A 24,755-nucleotide genomic window follows, 5' to 3' on the forward strand; every position below is an offset into this window, starting at 1 on the left:
GAGACAGAATCACAAGGAAGCTCCACATGACAGTGTGGAGCCCAACAAGGGGCTTGAACTCATGAAGTGTGAAAACATGACCTGAGCTGAAATCAAGAGTCAGATGCTTAACTGAGCCACTCAGGTGCCCAGATCTTGTAACTTTTTAATTTATTAAAATTCATTTAAGTTTTAAGCCACCTAGTTAAAAAAAATTGGTGAGATTCGTCAGACTTTGGTTTCCATTGGATTAAAACCAGTGACAAATATGACTGAAGTTGAAAGATTATGAAAGTGAAGAAGTGAAGTAAGCCTAGTAAATGCACATGGTAGATGGAATATGATTAAAGTTAAAAAGAAAAAGTAAAATAAGTAGCAAGAGACAAAAGAATTTGGCTTTTAAATTATTTCTGTTGATGAAATATTCTGAATAATTATAAAGGGAAAGCACAGTTTCCTCTCCTTTGTAATCAGAAGCATAGAAGAACTGTAAAACCATAGTGCTTTTTGAGACATAGAACATATATTTGGGAAAATACATAAGGCATTGCTTATCTTTTCCTCTTCTAGGAAATGACCACAGGTGAACATACCCAAGATGAAACAGGTAACTGTTAATAAGGAAACTGCCAAAACTACCTGGTTAACGCTAGCAGGGTGATTTAAAATTTTTTTTTTTAATTTTAACTTAATTTTTTTTAGAGGGAGAGAGCCATATGAGTGTGCATGTGCAAGTGGGTGAGGGACAGAGAGAGAGGAAGAGAGAATCTTTTTTTGTTTTGTTTTTTAAATGGTGATTTATTTATTTTGAGAGTGTGAGTGAGGAAGGGGCAGCGAAAGAGGGAGAGAGAGAATTCCAAGCAGACTCCACGCTGTCAGTACAGAGCCTGACATGGGACTCGATCTTATGAACTGTGAGATCATGACCTGAGCCCAAATCAAGAGTTGGAAGCTGCTTAACTGACTGAGCTGCCCAGGCACCCCTAGTATTGGTATTAGTTAGTAAATGAGTCCTTGCTGGGAGTTGAACAAAAAGTTTCCACTGTTGAATGTTTTATCTCCAGGAGAAACTTGGATTCTTGGAATAATTACTTTATGAAGTGAGTTAAGAGTTAAATGTTTAATAAAGAAGTATTATTTCCTCTGATCTGCACAGGTTTACTTTCTTCGAAGGTAACTTAAGTTATTTAATGGGAGGGAGGCATTTTCAATGAATAAAAGCTAATAATGCATGATTTCTTTTTTTTGTAGTAATAAAATACTACCCTAGTAAGGAATTAGTGGTATGGAAGATATTGAAACTTGTTGCTAGAGGATAAACACCTGCATTAAAAATGTTTTCTAAGCAAACAATCGTAAATTTCCAGATTCATCCTTCTGTTTTAATGTTGTTACATTTTCTCACAAGGTACCAATGATGGAAGCACTGAAGCTGCTATAACTTTACTTACAATGGGAGATCTAGTGTTGCAGTCAGAGATTGGTACAGAACAGAGTGATGGTAAGAATGAAAGATAAGGCCTACTGAGAAAAACCTTTTAAAATCCAACTTCTAAGAAATTATACCCACAGTTGAGTAATAAGTCAGTACTTTTACATTTGAAGTTGGTATAATTTTGTTGTTTTTCCAGAAGTAAGTAATATGTGTGCATTGATGCACCCACCTCAGCGCATTTAGATGTAGTGGCCACCATTTCAAGATAGTACACTTGGTTTATTGAAAAAAGGTTGTATTTCTGGAATAATCCAGTGAGTCCTCCACCTTTCTCATCATAAACATTGGTTAATTGAGATCACTGATCACTTTATACAGGTTTCTTTAGCCAGAGGAGCTCCTGCTTTGGATAGTCTTCACAATTACCTGACAGTGGAATACCGTATCAAGGGACAATAACAGTCAATGACATAATTTAGTTTGGACTGTTTCGTTAGTTTGAACTGAGCCAAAATATATGTCCACCCAGATTTTTAATATTATAGGCTGGCCTTAATGGAGAAGCTATGGTCTTTACTCTCTAAGCACCTTCTATTTTTAGTACATTAAATGGATAGTTACATTAATTATTTTCCTGTTAATTATTGTGCCTGGACATGAGTGGGTTGCCATTTTTACTATATATTATTCAGGGCCTATAACTATATATTTATCAGCGAATTCTCTGGTCTGTGTTTCTTACATGGCTCATTCTCTCTCTCTCTTTTTTTTTTTTTTTTTAAGTAAACTGTACACCCATCGTGGGGCTCAAAATCACGACCCTGAGATCAAGAGTCACATGCTCTACTGACTGAGCCAGCCGGGCACCCCTATATGGCTCCTTTCTCAGTGGTAGAGCATTGCTTTGGAGCCTGTCACAAATCTCTAGAACCTAAAATACAGGTTTTTAAAAATTGTAAATGAAGGTGATAATATCTTGAAACTTATTTGAGGCTATGTAGTTACTGAAGGCAAAAAGATTCATTTTTACTTATAATAGCACAAAAATTTTAGTGTGTGAGAATTATTAAGCCTATAGTTGTTTAATGTTGAAGGATTTACTTTCTTTGGATATCTACTTGTATTGGGTCAATTTTAATTTTCTGTTCTTTTCTGTAATAGGAGTATGTGTACTTCTTGATGTTCATTCAAAGGATAAAAGCTGTGTTCCTTTTAGCCCAGATAATGTAAATCACAAAATTGTTCGTGAATGTCAGGAGCTTTCTTCACCTGTCAGTAGTACATCTCCTTCACCATTAGAAGAAAACAAGATTGTATTGGAAGAGCAAAGTACTAAAGAAGAAATTGGTTTAGTGGAGGAAGTAAAGGAAAATGCTATATCAACCAGGTTTAATTTGCTTTTTTTTTTTCCTTTTTTTTTTCTTTTCTTTTTTTCTTTTTTCTTTTTTTTTTTTTTTTAAGTAGGCTTCATGCCCAGTGTGGAGCCCAGTGCAAGGCTTGAACTCATGTTCCTGAGATCAAGACCTGAGCTGAGATCAAGAGTTGGATACTTAACTGACTGAGCCACCCAGCCCAGATGCCCCTATTTTGCTTTATTAAACTCTTGAGTTTTACTAGAAAATAAGAGTGCCGGGGTGGCTCAGTTGATTAAGCATCTGACTTTAGCTCAGGTCATGATCTCATGGTTTGTGAGTTCAAGCCCTGCATCGGGCTTTCTGCTGTCAGCACAGAGCCCACTTTGGATCCTCTGTCTCCCCTCTCTGCCTCTCCCCTGCTTGCACTCTCTCTCAAAAATAAATAAGCATTTTAAAAAATTACGAAGAAATTTATTATAATAAATACATTTAAGTCAACTATCGATTAATTTATAATAGGTTTTGAGTAATACTTGTGTAAGTGTAAATTTTACTGCTAATTTTTCAGCCTTTAAAGTGAGGATTGGCTGGTTTGACTTTAATGGTTTGAATATTTCTATTTATTTATGTATTTTAAGTAGGCTCCACACCCAATGTGGGGCTTGAACTCATGGACCTGAGATCAAGAGCTGCATGCTCTACTGACTGAGCCAGCCAGGGACCCTTAATGGTTTGCATATTAAAGTTAATGCAATATGTGCATCTTTGAAGCTTTAATGAGATAGTTTTATGTAACTATAGTCTCTGTTTTACAGACACGGTCCAGATTCTCTTTCCTTCTCCAGACTTTCAGTAAAGTAACTTTAACATTAAAAAATGAACACTGAACAGAGATTGTGGCACCTGAGAAGGTGGCACGTAACTATATAAGAGTAGTGAAGAAGGTGAGAGAGCTAATTCTGACACAGTTGATGAATTTCTCTCTCTTCCCATCTTTCTTTTTCTAGGAATACAACCTCTGATGTGACCAGTAATTTGAGAATGAGAAGTAGATTTGCCAAGCCTAAGCCAAATCTTAAAACTTTAAGGACCAGCAGGTTTGGCGTTCATCAGGAAGTTCCCAATTTGTTTGCAAGCCAAGGAGAAGTAGTAGAAAGTCAAACAGGTAAATGTGTTTCCCTTAAACAGCTACAAAATTACTTTTATAGGAGAATTTGCATTAACATTTCAAGTAGAATATTTGGTTGTTAAAATTATTTTAATTTACTATTAAAAAGTTTCAAAAAGTAGAATGACTTATGAAATAAATACCAATAAACCCATCAACTGGCTTCAGTAATTATTACCATTTGCTCTTTAGATGACCCTTACTAACACAGGTTTGAATTGCATAGGTCTACTATACATGGATTTTTTTGATAAACAGTATAGTACTATAAATATATTTTCTCTTCCTTAGGATTTTCTTAATATTTTATTCTAGTTTTATTGTAAGAATTTGGTATATAATACATATACAAAATATGTTAATTGACCATTTATATTACTGATAAAGCCTCTGGTCAACAGTAGACTATTAGTAGTTAGGTTTTTTGGAAGTCAGTAGTTAATATGTGGATTTTTGACTGCATGGGAGGTTTATACCCCAATCCCCCCATGTTATTCAAGGGTCAACTGTATGTATTTGATCAGACATTTTTTGTATGTGTGCACATGGAATATTCACATAAACATTTTTAAAGGTAGATATACATGAATGTGGCAAAAAAATAAGACAGTGTCTATAAGGTACAAAATTTAAAAAACTTCTTCCTTGGTTCCCAGTCCCCTAATCTCACTTGTAGTGGTAAACTGCCATTAAGTTTGTAGACTTCCAGGAGTGTATTATACACACAAGCATCTAAATGTGAGGCTGTGTGTGTGTACATACGTGCATCCACATATGCATACACATATATGTATATAAACACATGTATATTCCTTTCAGAAAGAATAAAAATATAAGCATACTATATCATATATAGTGTTCAGCCCTTAGGAAAAAAACAATTTTACTGAGATAATTCTATGTAATACAGTTAAACCCTTTGAAGGGTACAATTCAGTGGTTTTCATATATTCACCAAGTTATGTAATCATCACTGTTAGCAGGCACTCCCATTTCCCCAAGTTCTAGGCAATTACTAATCTTTTTCTGTCTCTGTAGATTTGCTTATTTTTGATGTTTTGTATGAGTGGAATCACATAAGTGGTCTTTTGTGTTGATGTCTTTTACTTAGCATGTTTTCACAGTTCATCTATGTTGTAGTATACATCAAATACTTCATTTCTTTTTCTTGTCAAGTATTCCATTGTATAGCTGTATTACATTTTGTTTATTCATTTATCTGTTGTTGGGCTTTTGGGTTGTTTTCTGTTTTTTGGCTCTTGTAAGTAACGCTGCTAAGAACATTCATGTGTAAGTTTTTGTGTGGACATATGTTTTCATTTCACTTGGATTTACATCTACAAGTAGAATTGCTGGGTAATATGGTAGTTCTATGTTTAACCTTTTGAGAAACAGCCAAACTGTTTCAAAAGTGGTAGCAGCATTTTTTAATTTTTTTGCTTATTTTAGATTTTTTGTTTTATTTTTAAGTAATCTCTACCCCCAACATGGGGCTTGAACTTGTAACCCCCAAGATCAAGACTTACATGCTCTACTGACTGAGCCAGCCACACACCCCAACATTTTGTATTTTCACCAACATTCTGTGAGGGTTTCAGTTTCTATTCTCTCAGACCCTTGTTATTAGATATTCTAGTTATGGTGAAGTAGTATCTCATTGTAGTTTTGATTTGTGTTTACCTGATGACCAAGGATATTGAGTATCTTTTCATGTGCTTATTTATGTATCTTTTTTTTAGAGACATGTCTGTTCAGATCTGTGCTTATTTTTAAATTGGGATATTTGTCTTTTTAAAATCTTTTTTTTTTTTTTAATGTTTATTTTTTGAGAGAGAGAATGTGAGCAGGGGAGGGGCACATAGAGAGAGGATCTGAAGTAGGCTGTGCTCTGAGAGCGGAGAGCCAGATATGGGTCTCGAACTCACAAACTGAGATCATGACCTGAGCCAAAATCAGATGCTTAACCAACTAAGCCACCCAGGTGCCCCATGGGATTTTTCTCTTTTTAATATTAAGAGTTCTTTATATGGTAGCATTGTTTTTAAAGATTAGTGTATTGAAAAAAATCTGTCTATAGGGTCACATAGGGCTCTTATTTTTTTAATGGCCTTACTACTTTGTGATGTACATGTTGAATCCTACTGCCACTTCTTTTTCCACCTCCCCTCCCTACCAAAGGCCCAACCCCTTTAGGTGCTAGTGAGAGCAGGAAAAACTGCATGCAGTAAGCTGTCTAGATTGTATAAAATCCTATAGGTAGAAGATCTGGATGGTTAGCAACATCTTTTCCCTGTTTGGGTGTTCCTGGTTTTTGGTATTTCCTTTCAACCAGCAGTGCTTATGGTTCAGTTAGTTAATTCATTACTTACTCTGGGTTCAGGAATACCCAGAAGCTGTTTCAGTATGCAGGGTGAGGTTACCTTACTTATTTATTTATTTTATTTTTATTTAAAAATGTTTAATGTTTTATTAAATTTTTTTTTAATGTTTATTTTTGAGAGAGTGCAAGTGGGGGAGGAGCAGAGAGAGAGACAGAGAGAGACAGAGAGACAGAGAGAGGGAGAGAAACAGACACAGAATCCGAAGCAGGATCCGGGCTCTGAGCTGTCAGTACACAGCCTGAAGCAGGGCTCAAACCCATGAACTGTGAGATCATGACCTGAGCTGAAGTCAGACAGTTAACTGACTGAGCCACCCAGGGGCCCCTAAAAAAGTTTTTTTTAAATGTTTGTTTATTTTTGAGAGAGAACGTGAGCAGGGGAGGGGCAGAGAGAAAAGGAGACAGAATCTCAAGCAGGTTCTGTCCTGTCAGCACAAAGCCTGACATGGGGCTTGAACTCATGAACCGTGAGATCATGACCTGAGTCTAAGTCGGATGCTTAACTGACTGAGCCACCCAGGTGGCCCTAAAAATTTTTTGACTGTGGTTGACACACATATATTAGTTCCAGTCATAGTACGTAGTGATTCAACAAGTTTGTACATCGTGTTCTGCTCTCCAGAAACATACCTACCATCTCTCACCATACAGTACAATTACAGTACCATTGATTATATTCCTTATGCTGTGCCTTTTATTCCCATGATTTATTCATTCCATAATTGGAAGCCTGTATCTCCCACTCCCCTTCATCCACTTTGCCCATCCACCTACTTCCCTTTGGCATCAATTTTTACTTGGTATTTATAGGTCTGATTATGCTCTTTGTTTATTCATTGGCTTTTTAAAGATTCCATAGATGAGTGAAATCATTTGTTGTTTGTCTCTCTCAGTCTGACTTATTTCGCTTAGCATAATACCCTCTAGATCTGTCCACGTTGTCGCAGATGGCCTGGTGTCGTCCTTTTTTTTTTTTTTTTTTTTAATTTTTTTTAATGTTTGTTTATTTTTGAGACAGAGACAGAGCATGAACGGGGGGCGGGTCAGAGAGAGAGGGAGACACAGAATGTGAAGCAGCACACAGAATGTGCTGTCAGCACAGAGCCTGATGTGGGGCTCGAACTCACGGACTGTGAGATCATGACCTGAGCCGCTTAACCGACTGAGCCACCCAGGCGCCGCCCCCCCCCCCCATGTCGTCCTTTAATGGCTGTGTAATATTCCGTTGTGTGTGCATGCCACATCTTATCTGTTCATGTATTGATGGACACTTAGGTTACTTCGGTATCTTGGCTTTTGTAAACAGTGCTGCAGTAAACATAGAGTTGCTGCACATATCCTTTGAATTAGTGTTTTCATTTTCTTTGAATACCTACTAATGGAATTTATTGAATGATATGGTAATTCTAAATTTAATTTTTAGAGCAATATCCATACTGTTTTCCATCATGCCTGTATCAGTTTACATTTCCACCACTAGTACACAAAGATTCCTTTTTCTCTACATCCTGAGTTTATTTTTGTGTATAGTAGAAAGTGGTCCAGTTTCATTCTTTTGTATGCAGCTGTCCAGTTTTCTCAGTAACATTTATTGAAGAGACTGTCTTTTCCCCATTGTATATTCTTGCTGCCTTTGTCATAAATGGACCATATAAATGTGGATTTATTTCTAGACTCTCTGTTCTCTTCCATCCATCTACTTTTTTGTGTGTGGGCCAGACCATACCGTTTTGATAATTACAGCTTTGTAGTATATCTTGAGATGTGGGAATATGATACCTCCACCTTTGTCTTTTTTTCTCAAGATTGCTTTGACTATTCAGTCGTGTGATTCCATAGAAATTTTAGTATTATTTAGTCTAGTTTTGTGAAAAATGCTGTTGGTATTTTGATAGGGATTTGAACGTAACTCTTTTATATAGAAGTCATTTTATTCTTCTTTGTGGAGTAGCTCCCTCCCCAACATTTCCCCCAAGGTGGAGCTAGACCTCATATGTACCCACCTCTAAACTTCTTTTGTATGTGGGTTTGTGATTATATTGCTGTCATCATAGGGTGGACCTAAAATTGCTGTGACAACCACGAGTGAAAAATGTGTAGTGTAGCATTCATTAATCCTCTGTTTCAAAAATCTCACTGGCCAGGATCACTCTTCTGCCATGTGAATAAGCTTAAGTTTTGGATTAAGAGAAATTGGAAGAGTTGCTATATACTGATCTGTCTTTGAGGAGAGAACATATTTCTAATGTGGAGGTTTTAGCTGTACTGTTTTGGACTGTATCTTAAGTTTGTTTTTTGTTTAAGAAACTGAGAAAAATGGTTCTGAAGCAATGGGGGAATTACAAGATAAAAAATTTGAATCACTTACAACAGCACTGAATAAGGAGCAGAACATCTTGGCATGTGAACATGGTATTGAAGAGATGACTATTTCTCAAGAAGCAAACCTAACTGAAAGGTAAGAGGGAGGAGATTCCGGAATTTTGTTTATATTCTCTTTCAGCTACAGTAATTAGCTATAGCTTTAGGAATTTGATTGGCAAAAGGGGGGGTTCTGTTGCATTAAATGTATTTTAAAAATTTGGACACCATTAAATAATCTTTGACTCATTTAGCTCTAAACATTACTCTGTGGTTGTCCACTTGGTTTCACATTCAAAACTGTAATACATACTCTGAAGATCTAATATATACTAATTTCTCTTTCAGAAATGATGATCAAGAAGAGGAATCTCAAAAGGTTCAGTTATTTTCAGTTGATCCAATTGTTTGCTCTGAAACAAAGCCCCATACGCTTGGTTCAGATATGGGTCTCGGTGAGAGTTGTATCAAAGAGCCAGAGAGAGAGGACTCTAATGGAGACACTGTGCTTACACTTAATGTGTCAGAGGTAAAAGAATGTAAAATATATCATGGTGGGGCTGGGTGTGTTCCCCACTTAAAAAAAATTAAGGTGTAATTTACATAGAATAACCTTCACCCTTTTATGTGCACTTCTGCAAGTTTTGGCAAACATATATAGTTGTGTAAACACATGAACGGTTCCATCATTCCCCACATTTCCCAGGGCCCTTTTTTAGTCACCCCCTTTTACCACCCCCACTACTTGGTGATCACTGATCTGTTTTCTTTCCCTATAGTTTTGTCTTTGCAAGAATGTATTGTGATATATTTTTTTATTAAGTGTATTTTTAGTCTTTGGAGCATAGATAAAATAGCCAATACATAGCTTTGCCATAAAAATTTGGAAAAAGGAAGTGTTTTGTATACAGACTATTTACCTCTTGCTTGCTGGCCTCTGAGTCTGAGAAATACATTGCAGGTGTTTCCTTGAGATATTATTATATGTTCATTGCTGTGTGAGATATTGGACAGACAAAGTTATGGGACTCATATTATTATATGTTCATTGCTGTGTGAGATATTGGACAGACAAAGTTATGGGACTCATATGAGTGAATGTTTAGGCTCTGATGGGTGCTATGAAAGCAAGTTGCACAAGACTCTTAAAGGAGTGGTCCTCAATCCAATCCAGTAAAATCAGTATCTGGAAATAAGGTGTAGGCATTTGCAGGATTTTGTTTTTTTGTTGCTGTTAAAGGTTCTTGTTATTCTAATGTGTAGCTGGGACTGAAAGAATCCACGTGGGTGGCTTAGTTGGTAAGTGTCTGACTCTTGATTTCAGCTCAGGTCATGATCTTGTGGTTTGTGAGTTCAAGCCCCACATTCTGCTCCATGCTGATAGTGCCGAGCCTGCTTGGGATTATCTCCCACTCCCTCCCCCTGGCCCCTGGTCTCAAAATAAATAAATAAACTTACAAGAAAAAAAAAATCCTGGATCTAGAAGAACAGGTATGAATTAGCCAGTTAAAGGGAGAGGAACATGTGTAAAGAACAGGTGTGAAACAGCATGTCATATTCAGGGACTATAATTAGTTATGAGTGGAATATAAATGAAGAAGTAGTTAGAGTGAGGTTGGCAGCCTGGGAACAGATCATAAAAAGAAATTTTTATGGCTTGTTAAGGAGTTTGGATTATATCCAAAGTTAAGGGATTTTCCCTACCCCCCCAACATGTTTGTTTTTACTTCATATTTTGAAATAATTTCAAGCTTGTTGAAAAGTTTCAAAGATCTTACATAGAATTCTTACATAGAATCTTTACTTAGATTCATTAGTTATAAACATTTTGCTTCATTTGCTTTTTCTCTGTCTTGTTCTGCATCTCTATAGATACATACTTTTAAAAAACTGAACCATTTGAAAGTTGCAGATGTGAGACTTCACCATAAATACTGCAGCTTATATCTGATATGAACGAGGATGTTTCTTATAGAGAAATGATACTCTTGTCATACTCAGTATTACCATACTGTCTAATATTGATTTAATAACAATATGTAATACATAGTTCCAGTCAACGCTCTCACATTGCATTTAGTTGTGATTCTCCTTATTCTCTCACTGTCTTTCAGTGTTTATTTATTTCTTTTGATAGAGCAGGGGAGGGGCAGAGAGAGACGAAGAGAGAGAATTCCAAGTAGGCTCCTTGATGTCAGTGCAGACAGAGCCAAACATGGGGTTCGATCCCATGAACTATGAGATCATGATCTGAGCTGAAATCGAGAGTTGGAGGACGCTTAACTGACTAAGCCTCCCAGGCACCCCTCTCCTTATCCTTTTTTTTTTTTTTTGAGAGAGCATGTGCACCTGTGCGCACATGTGCAGGAGGGACAGGGGAGAGGAAGAAAAAGAATCCCAAGCAGGCTCCATGCTGTCAGCGCAGAGCCTGATGTGGGACTGGATCTCATAACCGTGAGATCATGACTTGAGCTGAAATCAGGAGTCAGATGCTTAACTAACTGAGCCAACCAGGCACCCTTCCTTATTCTGTTTTAATCTAGAGTAGCCCTCCTGCCCTTTTTTCTCTTTTGTGAATTTGACATTCCAGGCTAATTCACAATCGGGGTTTTTGTTTTTGTTCCCTGTTGTTAGATTCAGGTTAAATATTTTTTGGCATGATTATTACCTAGGTAACGTGTTCTTCCTTTTGTATACCTTTATTAGACATGTAATGTCAGTTTGTCCCATTATTGATGATGTTGACTAATTACTTGGCTAGAATGGTGCCTGCTAGATTTCTCCATATAACAGCATCTTTTCCACATGGCGTTAGTAATTTTTCATATGACACCCAACAGACTTCTACCTAGTAGTTTTAGTATCAATTGATGCTTACCTGAATCAATTATTGACATTGTTGGTTACAAAACGTTTAAGTTTTAAGATTTTAAGCAGTAGAGAATTATAGTAAGAATTGTATTTTAGAGATTACGTTGTTGGCAGTTTTGTGGAAAACAGATTGGAAGGAGCTGTGTTGGAGGCAAGGAAACATTTTGCTTCCATTCAGATGTCATCTAATAGCACAATGGCTGCTATTATAATGGGGAAAGAGAGAAGGTTGAAGGATTTGAATCTCTCTTTCCTGTTGCTTCAAAAATAATTTGATGAAATTCTCATATTTAACAATTTACTGGGAATTTCTTTGTGTATATGTATGTTTATTTAAAGGAATCAAAAGTTACTGGTACTACTGGTTTCAAAACATTTGGAAAATTATATATGGTTAAATAGTTGTTGAATTTTGAAGCAGTCACTCTTCCTGTATCCAATTGTCTGGAAAGCTTTTTAAAACTAAAATTTGGTTGAGCTCATTCTTGAATTTTAATTAAATTTTTTTTAGTGTACACCAAGTAGTATGCCAGAAGTTCAACAGGAGAATGTAATCAGTTCTCAAGATTTAACAGGTATGATAATCTGCTTTGATAAAGCATCATCAAACTGAATAGTATGGCTTTTCCTTCCATATCCCATTTGATTATGAAAAAAACTAAAACAGTTTTTAAGTCTGCAATGGCCTTAAATTATGAAGTATTTTTTTAATGGTTTATTTATTTTTGAGAGAGAGAGAGAGAGAGAGAGTGCGCGCGCATGATTGGGGGAGGGGCAGAGAGAGAGGAACACAGAGGATCTGAAGTGGGCTCTGTGCTGACAGTAGCTAGTCTGATGTGGGGCTTGAACTCACGAACTGTGAGATCATGTCCAGAGCTGAAGTCAGATGCTTAACTGAGCCATCCATGTGTCCCAAACACTTGAAGTATTTTAGGTGTAATTTTTTTAATTCAGAATTATACATCTCCTCTATAGTGAACCATCTTTATCCTTTATGAAATTCCTTTTTATTTTTGTGGGTGTAATTTACTTTTTATTCTTGTGTATAAGTTGTCTTGAGACTTTAGAAATGTAATAAATTAATGATTTTCCATTGTTTCATGGTTCAGCTTTTCATTACTAACTTTTAAACTTTGATAGTGAATCTAGTTGCTAACGTACATCAAGGTGGTGAAGATGAACAAGCATTCATTTTAACTCTGGTGGAAATCCCAACCAATGCCATAGAAGAATATACTGATACCACTGCCCAGTTAATGCCAAACCCTTTACTGCCAGCACCCATATTGATCAAGTCCGTGAATACAGAAGAAAGGAGTGACATGAGGTAATGAATGACCTCAACTGTTTTCTTTTAAGTTTTTGTTTAAATTCCCGTTATTTAACATACAGTATAGTTTCAGGTGTATGGTGATTCAGCACTTCCATATAGCACCCAGAAGCTAAACTATTTTTGCTAGGAGGAAAGGTGCTTTATTACTCAGATAGTATTGACTGAATAAGCCATTCACCAACATTATTTGTATTTGTCCTTATTTAGTAATTATGTGATAAGTTAGAGAAGATATCATTGATTTTATATCTGATAAAGCTGCCATTTAAGTGTGTAATACTTTTGTATGAAACTTGTTTCGTATCTTAAGTATTTTGAAAGCTAAAAAAAATTTAGCAGTTTGGGTTATAAAATGCCATCTGTTAAAGGTGTGGTTACTTTGTAAGCATATATATTTTAAATTCTGAAATAAATACGTTTATAGAAGTTGCAAAAATAGTACAGAGAGATGACATTTTTGTATGTTTTTAATACTGTTAATTCTTTTCTATAGAATTGTTGTATTTTAACGGTCATTGGTTAAGGCACTTAATGGTCAAGTAGCATTAGATGTTGAAGCCTTTCATATTTGGAAGAGGGATTTTAGGGGTGCCTGGGTGGCTCAGTCAGTTAAGCATCTGACTTTTGATCTCAGCTCAGGTCTTGATCTCAGGGTTGTGAGTTGAAGCCCTGCATTTGGCTCCACGCTGGCTCCTACTTAAAAAAAGGAAGAAGGATTTTAGATTGAAATTTTAACTCTACAGACAAAGAAAACACTATTTTTGTACCTTAGATTTAATTCAGTATTAGAGAATGTGTGAGTTTTATAGAGTTGTGAGTTTTTAAATACGAATAGACGTCAAAACTAACATTTTTGTGAGCTGGCCATGTAAATATTAGTTACTTGAAAGTTTTTTGGCAGCTGTCATCAGGATAGCTGAGCCTTTAACCTCATTAAGTAACTTCTAATTTGCTGATTTAACATGTATGCATTTCCTATGCAGTATGAGTTTTCCAGTAACTTCAGTTGGTCAGGATGCCATGTGTATATCTGATTCTGGAAGAGAGGATTCTGAAAAGCTTCCTGCTAATTTGGATCTTATAACTAGGAAGAGATTTCATTGTACGCTTGATGAAAGTGACCATGTTCCTCCTGCCAAAAAAAGTTCACTCACTTCAAGAGATGATTGTCAAAATTATACCTCTGAGGTAAGATAGAATTATCAAGCACATAAGATGGCCATATTACAACGGATCCATTTGTTTCCTTTAAACTCTTTAAATAAAGATAGTTCTAATAGTTTTCACCATAAATAACCCAGCTAAAACTGGTTTTAGATAATCACTTTTAACCAGTTCTAGGTGAAAATTGATGGACATTCATCAGGAAACCCATTCCCAGTTGTGTGTCATTGGCTAAAAATAAGGCCAAAAGCCTCCTGTAGATCTGGATCCTGCCTCTACCATTTAACAGCTGTGGGACCTGAGTCAAAATAGGTCTTCTCTGTGAATGAGTTCCCTATTGTGTAAAATTATTACAGTAATATCATCACTACCGGGATCATAATGCTTAAAGCTATCCATTGCTCTTAGGAAGAAGACCCACGACCTCAAAGGCCCTCTATTTGTCTGGTCCATTTCTGTCTCTGGCCTCACCTTCTGTTTGTCTCTCCCTTACTCTCTGACTATATTGGCCATCTTTCAGGTTCTTGAATGCATCATACTTCTTCATATCCCAGGGCATTTGTTTTATTATCTCCTCTATATGAAACATTACCTTGCCAGACATACACACTTCTTTAGCCTCCATCATCACTACCTCAGGGAAGCCTGAAGACACTATGCACATTTGATCACCAGCCACTATGTTAAAGGTTTCTTGGCACCCTCTTGTTTTTGTTTCTGATACTCATGATAATTTATCTCACTATGTAGCTACACTTTGGAAAAGTTAATTTAGAATCTGTATTCTCAATGGGACAGTTGAAGACCAATCATCCTTAGATAGCAGACAACAGAGGCAATGTATTCTTTTATATCTGATAGGTGGAAGATGGTATCCCAGAATGTTTTTCATTTCTCTTATTACAAGTAAGGTTGAACATGTTTCATATGCTTAGAGCCATTTGTATTCTTTTCTCTGTGAAATGATTCTATATTCTTTAGCCATTTTTTAATTGCATTGTTGATCTTTTTCCTACAGATTTGGAGGAACTCTGTGTAATGTATGTCCATGAATGAGTTGCAAATATTTTTTCCCAGTGTGTCTTTTGACTCTACTTTTTGAGTTTTCTTCCCTTGCAGACATTTTTTGGTTGAATTTTTCTTTTTTTTTTTAAGATTTTATTTTCTAGTCATCCTTACACCCAACATGGGGCTCAGACTTAACAACCCTGAAATCAAGATTCACATGCTCTACTGATTGAACCAACCAGGTGCCCCTGATTTTTTAATATGAAAATTTTCAAGCATTTAAAAAGGTAGACAGGGTAGTATAATGCCTCCCCATGTACCAGTCACCCAGTTTCATCAATTTATCATCATTTCTTACAGACATTGTTTTGTTCAAAAGTATATTTAATGACTTGGGGAAAGGATCATAGTACATTGCTATGTGCAAAGCCAGGCCACCAGTTTATATTATGCCATTTAAAAATGATAGATGTACGTTGATGTGACTGTATAAGAACAGTATAATGTCTCGGACTTATTTGTGATTTTTCTTTTTTTTCATGATTTTTGTTTTTTGACCTTTGTTTTCAGCTTTTTAACAATGAAAAATTGCTTATAAAATGTCATAATTGTAAATTCTGGAATACACATAATGTATTCAGATAGACATGCAAACAATTTTAATTTTTCTGTAATCATATTTATCAGTATTTTTATTTTTGGCTTCTAGGGACTGTGTTAGATAGATATTGAAAGTCCACTTTGAGACTTAGGAATTCTTAGAGTTAATATTACTGATTTGTTTAGAATTTATTTTGGTGTTAGGGAGAGTGAAACCAACTTCATTTTCCCCAGGTGCCTGCCTAGTTGTCTCAGCACCGTTTTTTGAATAATTTATCTTTTCTCCACTGATTTAAAATTCCATTCTTATCACATATTAAATCCCATATGTATTTGTGTATATTCCTAAACTTTCTTTTCTTCTACTTTTAGATTCACCTATTTATTCTTGGGCCAGTATCCCACTGTTTTATATATAAAACTCTGTTTATATAAAAACTCTAGTTTTTAAATGCTTTACTGTCTTAAATGGAAGGTTTCCCTCTCCTCCCACATCGCTTTATTTTTTTCTTTTCTTTCCCTTTTTTTTTTTAAGTTTATTTATTTATTTATTTATTTTTTAAATTTTTTTTTTTCAACGTTTATTTATTTTTGGGACAGAGAGAGACAGAGCATGAACGGGGGAGGGGCAGAGAGAGAGGGAGACACAGAATCGGAAACAGGCTCCAGGCTCCGAGCCATCAGCCCAGAGCCCGACGCGGGGCTCGAACTCACGGACCGCGAGATCGTGACCTGGCTGAAGTCGGACGCTTAACCGACTGCGCCACCCAGGCGCCCCTAAGTTTATTTATTTTTGAGAGAGATAGCACACGAGCAGGGGCGGGGCAGAGAGAGAAAGAGAGAGAGAGAGACAGACACAGAAAGAGAGGGAGACACAGAATCTCAAGCAGGCCCCGGGCTCTGAGCTGTCAGCACAGAGACCCAGAGCCCGACACCGGGCTTGAACTTAAGAGCAGTGAGATTATGAGCTGAGCCAAAGTCAGGGGTTTAACAGACTGAGTCACTCAGGTGCCCGTACTTTCTTATTTTTTCTTTTCAAGTTTGTATATATTCTGTATTCAATTTTGTATATATTTCTTTTCAAGTGTGTATATATTCTAAAGTTTGGGTTTTTTTCAAAATTTTACTTAAATTTTAGTTAACGTATAGTGTAATACTGGTTTTGGGAGTAGAATTTAGTGGTTCGTCACTTAAATAAAACACTCAGTGCTCATCTCAAAAAGTGCCCTCCTTAATACCCATCTCCCATTTAGCCAATCCCCCCCACCAAAACCTCCCTCCGTCAACCCTCTGTTTGTTCTTCTTCATAAAGAGTCTCTTATGGTTTGCTTCCCTCTCTCTGTTTTTACCTTCCCATATGTTCATCTGTTTTGTTTTTTAAATTCTACATATGAGTGAGATTGTACAGTATTTTTCTTCCTCTGACTTATCTCGCTTAGCATAATACACTTCTTCAGTCGATGGACATTTGGGCTCTTTGCATAGTTTGGCTATTGTTGATAATGGTGCTGTAAATATTGGGGCGCATGTACCCCTTTGAATCTCTATGTATCCTTTGTGTAAATACCTAGTAGTACACTTGCTAACTTGTGCAGTAGTTCTAGTTTTAAATTTTTGAGGAACCTCCACACTGTTTTCCAGAGTGGCTGCCCTAGTTTGCATTCCCACCAGCAGTGTAAGAGGGTTCCCCTTTCTCTGCAACCTCATCAACATCTGTTGTTTACTGCGTTGTTAATTATAGCCCTACTGGTAGGTGTGAGGTGGTATCTCGTCATGGTTTTGATTTGTAATTCCATGATGATGAGTTATATTGAGCATCATTTCATGTGTCTGTTAGGTATCTGGGTGTCTTCTTTGGACAAATTTCCATTCATGTCTTCTGCCCATTTCTTAACTGGATTGTTCATTTTTTGGGTGTTGAGTTTGATATATTCTTCATAGATTCTGGCATATTACCTTTTAACTTTATCAGATATGTTACTTGAAATTATCTTCTCCCATTCCATAGGCTGCCTTTTAGTTTTGTTGATTGTTTCCTTCATGCAGAAGCTTTTTATCTTGATGAGGTCCCAATAGTTCATTTTTGTTTTTGTTCCCTTGCCCATAGCATTGTGTCTAGTAAGAAGTTGCTACGGCTAATGTCAAAGAGGTTGCTGCCTGTGTTTTCTTTTAGAATTTTGATGATTTAAAGTCTATATTAATTTTATAATTAGCTTGTTCAGAGCTTTAAAAAATCCTATTGATGCTTGTTTTAGGATCATATTAACTTGACCACTTAAGATAGGGAAAATTGGTGTCGTAATTGTGATGTTGAATTTTTTTTCTTTATCCAAAAACATGGTATGTCTTTTCATTTGTTTAATTATTCTTTTATGTCTTTTAGTGGTATTTTCATCTCCTCTTCATTTAAATTCTCCATTTCTTATTAGGTTATACCTAAGAATTTTATCTTTTGTTGCTGTTATCGTTGAATTCTTTTCTATCCGGAGAGCTTACTAAATTCCCCTCATCGTATACAGTAATTTTTCTTTTGTTTCTGTTGGGGTTTCTAAGTAAAGTCATATTATCTGCAAATAAAATTTTAATTCTTCTCATCTACTTTATATACCTTTAGTTTCCTTCTCTTTTCTAACTATATTGGCTAGTATAATTTAAAAAAAAAGTCATAAAATAGTCTTGATAGTAGATACATTTTTCTTACTCCTGACTTAAATGGGAATATTTCCAGTGTTTATGAAGTGAGATGCTGGTTTTTGAATTGTAGTAATTATAGTTTATGGTGTTAAGAAAATGTCTTTTTATTCAATGTAAAGTTTTTTCCAAGTATGAATATTATTGGACACTTTAGCTACAAACAGAGAGATGATGATAGTATTTTTCTCCTCAGTTCTGTTGAATTATATTAGATTTCATATATTGAATCATCTTTGCATTCCTGAAATAAACTCTGCTTGATTATTATGTTAGTCTCTTGATGTGTTGCTGAATTATGTTTATACTATTTCATCTGATATTTTTGTACTGGTTAATTTGAATCAATATTAGCCTTGATTTATAAAAAGCATTTGGAAACTTTCCCTCTTTCACTGTGCTCTAAAACAGTTTAAAGAATAGGAGCAGTATCTTTTTTATAAGTGTTTGGTAGAGTTTCCATAAGCCATCTTTTACCCTCGAGCTTTCTGGGAGATACCTGCTTTCTTTAGTTAGAAAAGAGGGTGGGAGGGCACCTTGGGGGTTCAGTATCTGACTCTTAATTTTGACTCAGGTCACGATCTCATGGTTGGTGAGATTGAACGCCCATGGTGGGCGTTGTGCTGACAGTGCAGAGCCTGCTTGGGATTCTCTCTCTCCTTCTCTCTCTGCCTCTCTGCCATTTATGCACACTGTCTCAAAATAAACATTAAAGAAAAAAATAGAAAGACTGACTTGATACATGGATTCAATTTTTTTTGTAATTTTTTTTTTAAAACAGGGGTGTTCAGAGGAAATAAGTGTTGAGGAAACAGGTGAGTGAAATAAATTTTAATGTGATTACATTTTGTTATTTTTGGATATTTTTGATGCATCTATTCAAATTTGGAATTGAAGGAGAGTCTTGCTTACTTTCTCTAAGTATTTTGCTTTTATTATTAGAAGTTTTTCTTCTTAGCTGAGATCTTGGATTTGGCACTTTCGTAGACATAAGCTACTTTCATCCTGTAATAACAGAAAACCATATGGCTACAGAATTTCCTGTAAAAGCTTAACAACTATATTTCAGGAATTACAAAGCTGAGCATAAAGGAGTTTTTATGGTTCCTTAGGTTTACCCAGAGATTAGAAAAGACATATATATGTTATATATATATATATGTATACATATATATGTATATATATATACACACACACAGAGAAAGCTTTTCTAGGTAAAAATAGGTTGATATGACTATTTTGTATCTGAATACAGAAACTGTTACCATAGCTTTGTACCAGTTACAATTCTTAACAGTCCCGATAACTTATATATTAACTTATAATTTAGCTTACTCTTATTAGGGTAGGTTTATGATAGAATGTCCTGATTTTTTTCCTTCAAATATTGCAGTTCAACTGGATATATAAATTTCAAGATGGATGCTTACCATTTGTCTTTGTTTTTTGAAGGGGAGTCTTACAAGGGACAAGATACCTTCCCTACCTCAGGAAGCACACATACAACTCCAGAACCTCAGAAAGAGCAACTTGAACCAACTTTGCAGTGTATAGGATCTCAGTCTCTTGATGAAATAATAGACACGCATGCAGAAACGAGTACACCTCAGTTACCTCAAAATGAGATGATTGTCTCTGATAAGGAAGAGGGAACTGGTGCTGCTTCAAAGTCTGAACAAATGGGTAGCATCACAGCAGCTTCAAAAACCCCATTATCCAGGTACCATGAGAAGCTCTTTAACAAATGCTCCTTTCCATTTCTGTCTCTCAAAGGACAAATGTAACCTCTACACAACAAATATAACATAAAGACTAAGTGTAGTACTAAGGATGATGTTTTATAAACATATTCCTCTGTCAGTAATGTAAAGGGGAGGAGTTTTGTCAAAGAAAATTCAGTAATGTCAACATTTTTGCAAGACTCCAGACAAATACAACATTCTGTATAACAAGAGCTTACCTTTAGATGCTGATACTAACTTTTAGGTAGAAAATCTGCATAGGTAGCTACTGGTATGATGGAATAAATAATGATCAGAATAATAATGACACTTAGTAGACGTGCTGATGCCACTAAGGTGGTATATCACATGTGCCATTTTAGCATTAAAGGAAAGGAGTTGGTATTAAGAATGTGTCTTCCTGGATATCTTTGAATATGCTTACATTTCCATTTCTAGACCTGGCAGAAGACCCCTGGGATTTTTGTCTTTAATATGTTCAAAGAATAGTTTGGAGTCTGATGAACCTACTCATGTTTATAATAAGAAACGCCTAAAGCCTTTTATACCTACACTAAGACAGAATTTGAAAAGATCAAATCCACTCAATGAAAGCCAGAAAAAAAACCCAAGAGTCCTCTGATATGCTTCCATCTCCAAGTGTTGTTGTTAATACCGAATCTGAGAATATTGGCAGTTCACCAGCTCAGGTATGTGATAACTATCATATTTTATTATTTGTATAGAATGGGTTAGATATCAGACTCAACTAGGAAGAACATGGCAATTGTTATTTTCTTTTGGATGTCAGAAATTATGTCAGAGCATCGCTTGTCCATCTCCTCCCCGTCATACCTCATTATAAGGGAAAGAAGGTAGGTGTTGAATTAAGTTACAGCTCCTTTAGTACAGATCTATTAAGCTAGTCATAAATGGACACTTAACTGATATTCCTTTAATGCAAAGAAGTTTTTTAACCTGTGGAAGCAAAACAAAGCAGTAGTTTTATTCTATTTGCCTTTGGGGAAATGTCCTGGCACCCATAAGAATTCAAGCAATGGTGTGGTGGCTGGGTGGCTCAGTCAGTTGAACATCTGACTTTGGCTCAGGTCATGATCCCACCGTTCATGTGTTTGAGCCCCCTTCAGGCTTGCTGCTGTCAGCACAGAGCCTGCTTTGGATCCTCTGTTCCCCTCTTTCTCTGTCCCTCCCCTGCACTCTATTTCTCTCACAAATAAATAAACATTAAAAAAAATTTAAAAAATTCAAGAAGTGGTAACATTAGAATTTGTATGTTTCATTTCTCTATATTCTGAAGCTGTTCATATGGCAACTACTGGGATGGAAAAATTCATGAACTTGTATCAAAAACTTTGGAAGAATATTGGGGTTGGTTACTTATGAACTCAACACAGGAAAGCTATTGGATAGCATGAGCCTCAAAAGGAGTACTTTTATAAAAACCATCTTTAAAAAATTTTTAAATGTTTTATATTTCCTAGAATTATTTTCTGAGACTAATATTTTATGAGTCTTTATTATTGCCAAATTTCTTTGGAGAACAGTTATTATAATTACCAGCAATGTAGCTATGCCAGTTAAATTACATTCTTGCCAGCATTAGATCTTACTCTTCAAAGTAAATTTTTTCTTAATTTATGTAACGGTAGAGGGTGGAAATGACATTTCATTTGTTTAATTTGCATTTCTTTAGTTATTAGTGGCTTGGTTGTTTCCCATACATTTACTACATTTTCTCTCTTTCTCTCTTGCTCTTTTTTTTTTTTTTCTTCCTGTTTTGTTCCTATCTTTTGCTTATTTATAGCTTTTGGGATCTTAGTGGTTTGCTTACCAGTTTATGTCAGATCCTTAGGTAACAAAGCCACGTACCTTTAGCTCTTTGCTTCAAGTAATTTTTTCAAATTCATTTATTTTTTAAAATTTTGGAGGTTTTTTATGATGAATTCTAAATACATTTTACATAAAGAGGAATCACATTTTGCATTTCTGTAACTTTCTACTAAGGCAGCAAGGTCGGCAACATTAGACAGATTAATGGGAAGAATGTTCGTTGGTTTCTGTGCCAATTATCTGGAAGCCACTGCCTTCAGAGTCTGGACATGACGTCAAATACTGGGGAAGCAAACACACATTCACACATTCAATAACTGCCGTGACAGATGGAGAGAGAAGACATTGGGAGCAGACAGAAAGGCTTACTTTCATCAGATGCAGCATTTACTAAACTCCAGGCACTTGGACACCACGTTCACGGTTCCTACCATGTTACCCAGCAATGGGTAAAAATGTAATGACTCACTGAGCACTTACTATACTCAAGATTCTTGTCAAATACCTTCTTTTTTACACAAACATCCTTGTAAGATAGATATTGATGGTATTACTCCCACAGGCCCAGAAGGTTAAGTGACAGAAGGGCCCAAGTCCCACGGCTTCCATGAATTAGGTTAAGAATTTACTGAAATAGTTTTTAACTACTTCAACAGCACCAAGCTGCCTCCAGGTTATATGGTTTATCCCCTGTTAGTATCATCATTACTCTCATTTACTTCATGGGTTTTTTTTTTTTTAATTTTTTTTTTTCAATGTTTATTTATTTTTGGGACAGAGAGAGACAGAGCATGAACGGGGGAGGGGCAGAGAGAGAGGGAGACACAGAATCGGAAACAGGCTCCAGGCTCTGAGCCATCAGCCCAGAGCCTGACGCGGGGCTCGAACTCACAGACGGCGAGATCGTGACCTGGCTGAAGTCGGATGCTTAACCGACTGCGCCACCCAGGCGCCCCATTTCATGGGTTTTTTTTTTGACTTTATTTTTGAGAGAGAGAGGCAGAGAGAGAATCGCAAGGCTCAGCCCTGTCGGCGTCGAGTCCGACGTGGGGCTCAAACTCATGAGATCATGACCTGAGCCAAAACCAAGAATCAGACGCTTGGCTGAGTGAGTCAACCAGGCACCCCTACTTCCTGTTTTAAAATACAATTTTCATTTTTAGTAAAATATATTGTCAATAAAACTTTAAATTTCTACCATAAAAAAAATAAATAAAATTTTGGAGGTTTTTTAATATGCATAAGTTTTTTTTTTTTTTTACGTTTATTTATTTTTGAGAGATACAGAGTGTGAGTGGGGGTATGAGTTTTTCCCCAAGGTATAAAATGTTCAGTAATCAGTTTTAAAACGAACTCTGTTAATGGTTATTGACTTTGGTATAGAGTGAGGCAAGACTAATTCTCAAATTGCTATTTTATTATTTTTTGTGAATAAGTACTATATTCTACAGGTTTTCAAATTCATAATCTACAAAAAAAGTTTACAAAGTTTCTGACATCTGTCCTTTAGCTTCCTTGTTTCCCCTTTTTATAAGTGTATGCTGTTAATCAGCTGTTGGTTTACTTTTCCAGAGATGTTTTATGTGTACACAAATATAAACATTTTTCTTCTTTTTGCTTCATAAATAGCAGCATACTGTTCTTCCTTGCTGTTTTCACCATAACAGTCCGTCTTAAAGATCTTTGCAAAACAGTATATAAAGAGCTTACTCCTTCTCTGTCTCAGTCTCTCTCTCTTTTTTAAAATGTTTATTTTGAGAGAGAGCGTGGGTAGGAGAGAGGCAGAGAGACAGGGAGAGAGAAAGAGAATCCCAAGCACTCTCCACTATCAGCGCATAGCCCATCGCAGAGCTCCATCCCACCAACTGAGATCATGACCTGGGCTGAAATCAAGGGTTGGACACTCAACCAACTGACCCACCCAGGCACCCCATCTTTTTTTTTTTTTTTTTTTTTTTAATCTAAATTAAACTTTTTATTTTGGGATAATTGTAGACTCACATGCAGTTTTAAAAGACAATACAGAGATCCCATACACCTTTTATCCATTTTTCCCCATGTTAACGTCTTGCAAAAGTATGGTATGGTATCACAACCATGATAACAACAATGCCACAGTCAAGCTACAAAAGAGTTCTGTCACCGCAGAGATTCTTGGTGTTGCTGTTTATAGACACACTTCCATTGCACTCCCTCTACTCTCCTTAACTTCTGGCAACCTGTTCTACACCATTAAATTTGTCATTCAAAGAATGTTATGTAAGTGGAATGTTGTATACAGTTGTGTAAATGGAATCATACCTTTGGAATTAGCTTTTTTCCCCACTCAGCATAGTTCCCTAGAGAGTCATCCAGAGTTCCTTTTTAATGCTGAATAGAATTCTCATGTTTATCCTTTCACCAGTTGAAGGACATCTGGGTTATTTTCAATTTTTGCCTATTATGGATAAAGCTGCTGTGAACATTCATATGCAAGTTCTTGTGTGGATGTAAGTTCATTTTTCAGGAATAAGTGCCCAAGAATGCCCTCATTATTTTTAATGACTATATCATACTCCATTGTTTGTGTGTACCATAGAGCAATATTGGTCTCACACTGGTAACTTAGGTTATTCCTAATGATTTGGTAGTTCACATAATGTGGTAATATCTAACTTAGAAATGAGTGATTTTACACTTTTATCCATAGGTTGAATTCCTTCCTAGAAATAGAATTGCTGATCAAAAGGAATGATCATTCTTTTGACAGATAATACTTGATTGCCTTCCATAGCGAATATATCCGTTTGTATTTTTATCAGTAGTATATGAGAGGGCCTTTTTCCTCACGCTAGCACA

At 36.0% G+C, this 24,755-nt stretch overlaps 1 protein-coding gene across 1 annotated transcript in view; it reads left to right on the top strand.

The window, feature by feature from the left end:
- The window catches only part of BDP1 (B double prime 1, subunit of RNA polymerase III transcription initiation factor IIIB), a 92,352-nt gene that overhangs the window by 63,059 nt on the left and 4,538 nt on the right, over positions 1 to 24,755 (top strand). Inside the window, 13 exon segments of the mRNA XM_043586939.1 lie at positions 550 to 586; positions 1,388 to 1,480; positions 2,576 to 2,801; positions 3,777 to 3,934; positions 8,622 to 8,775; positions 9,027 to 9,207; positions 12,061 to 12,124; positions 12,690 to 12,876; positions 13,866 to 14,070; positions 19,127 to 19,160; positions 19,798 to 20,065; positions 20,526 to 20,685; positions 20,687 to 20,776. Coding sequence (XP_043442874.1) covers positions 550 to 586; positions 1,388 to 1,480; positions 2,576 to 2,801; positions 3,777 to 3,934; positions 8,622 to 8,775; positions 9,027 to 9,207; positions 12,061 to 12,124; positions 12,690 to 12,876; positions 13,866 to 14,070; positions 19,127 to 19,160; positions 19,798 to 20,065; positions 20,526 to 20,685; positions 20,687 to 20,776 — 1,857 coding nt within the window.

Source organism: Prionailurus bengalensis, chromosome A1 (assembly GCF_016509475.1).
Source record: "Prionailurus bengalensis isolate Pbe53 chromosome A1, Fcat_Pben_1.1_paternal_pri, whole genome shotgun sequence".
NCBI lineage: Eukaryota > Metazoa > Chordata > Mammalia > Carnivora > Felidae > Prionailurus > Prionailurus bengalensis.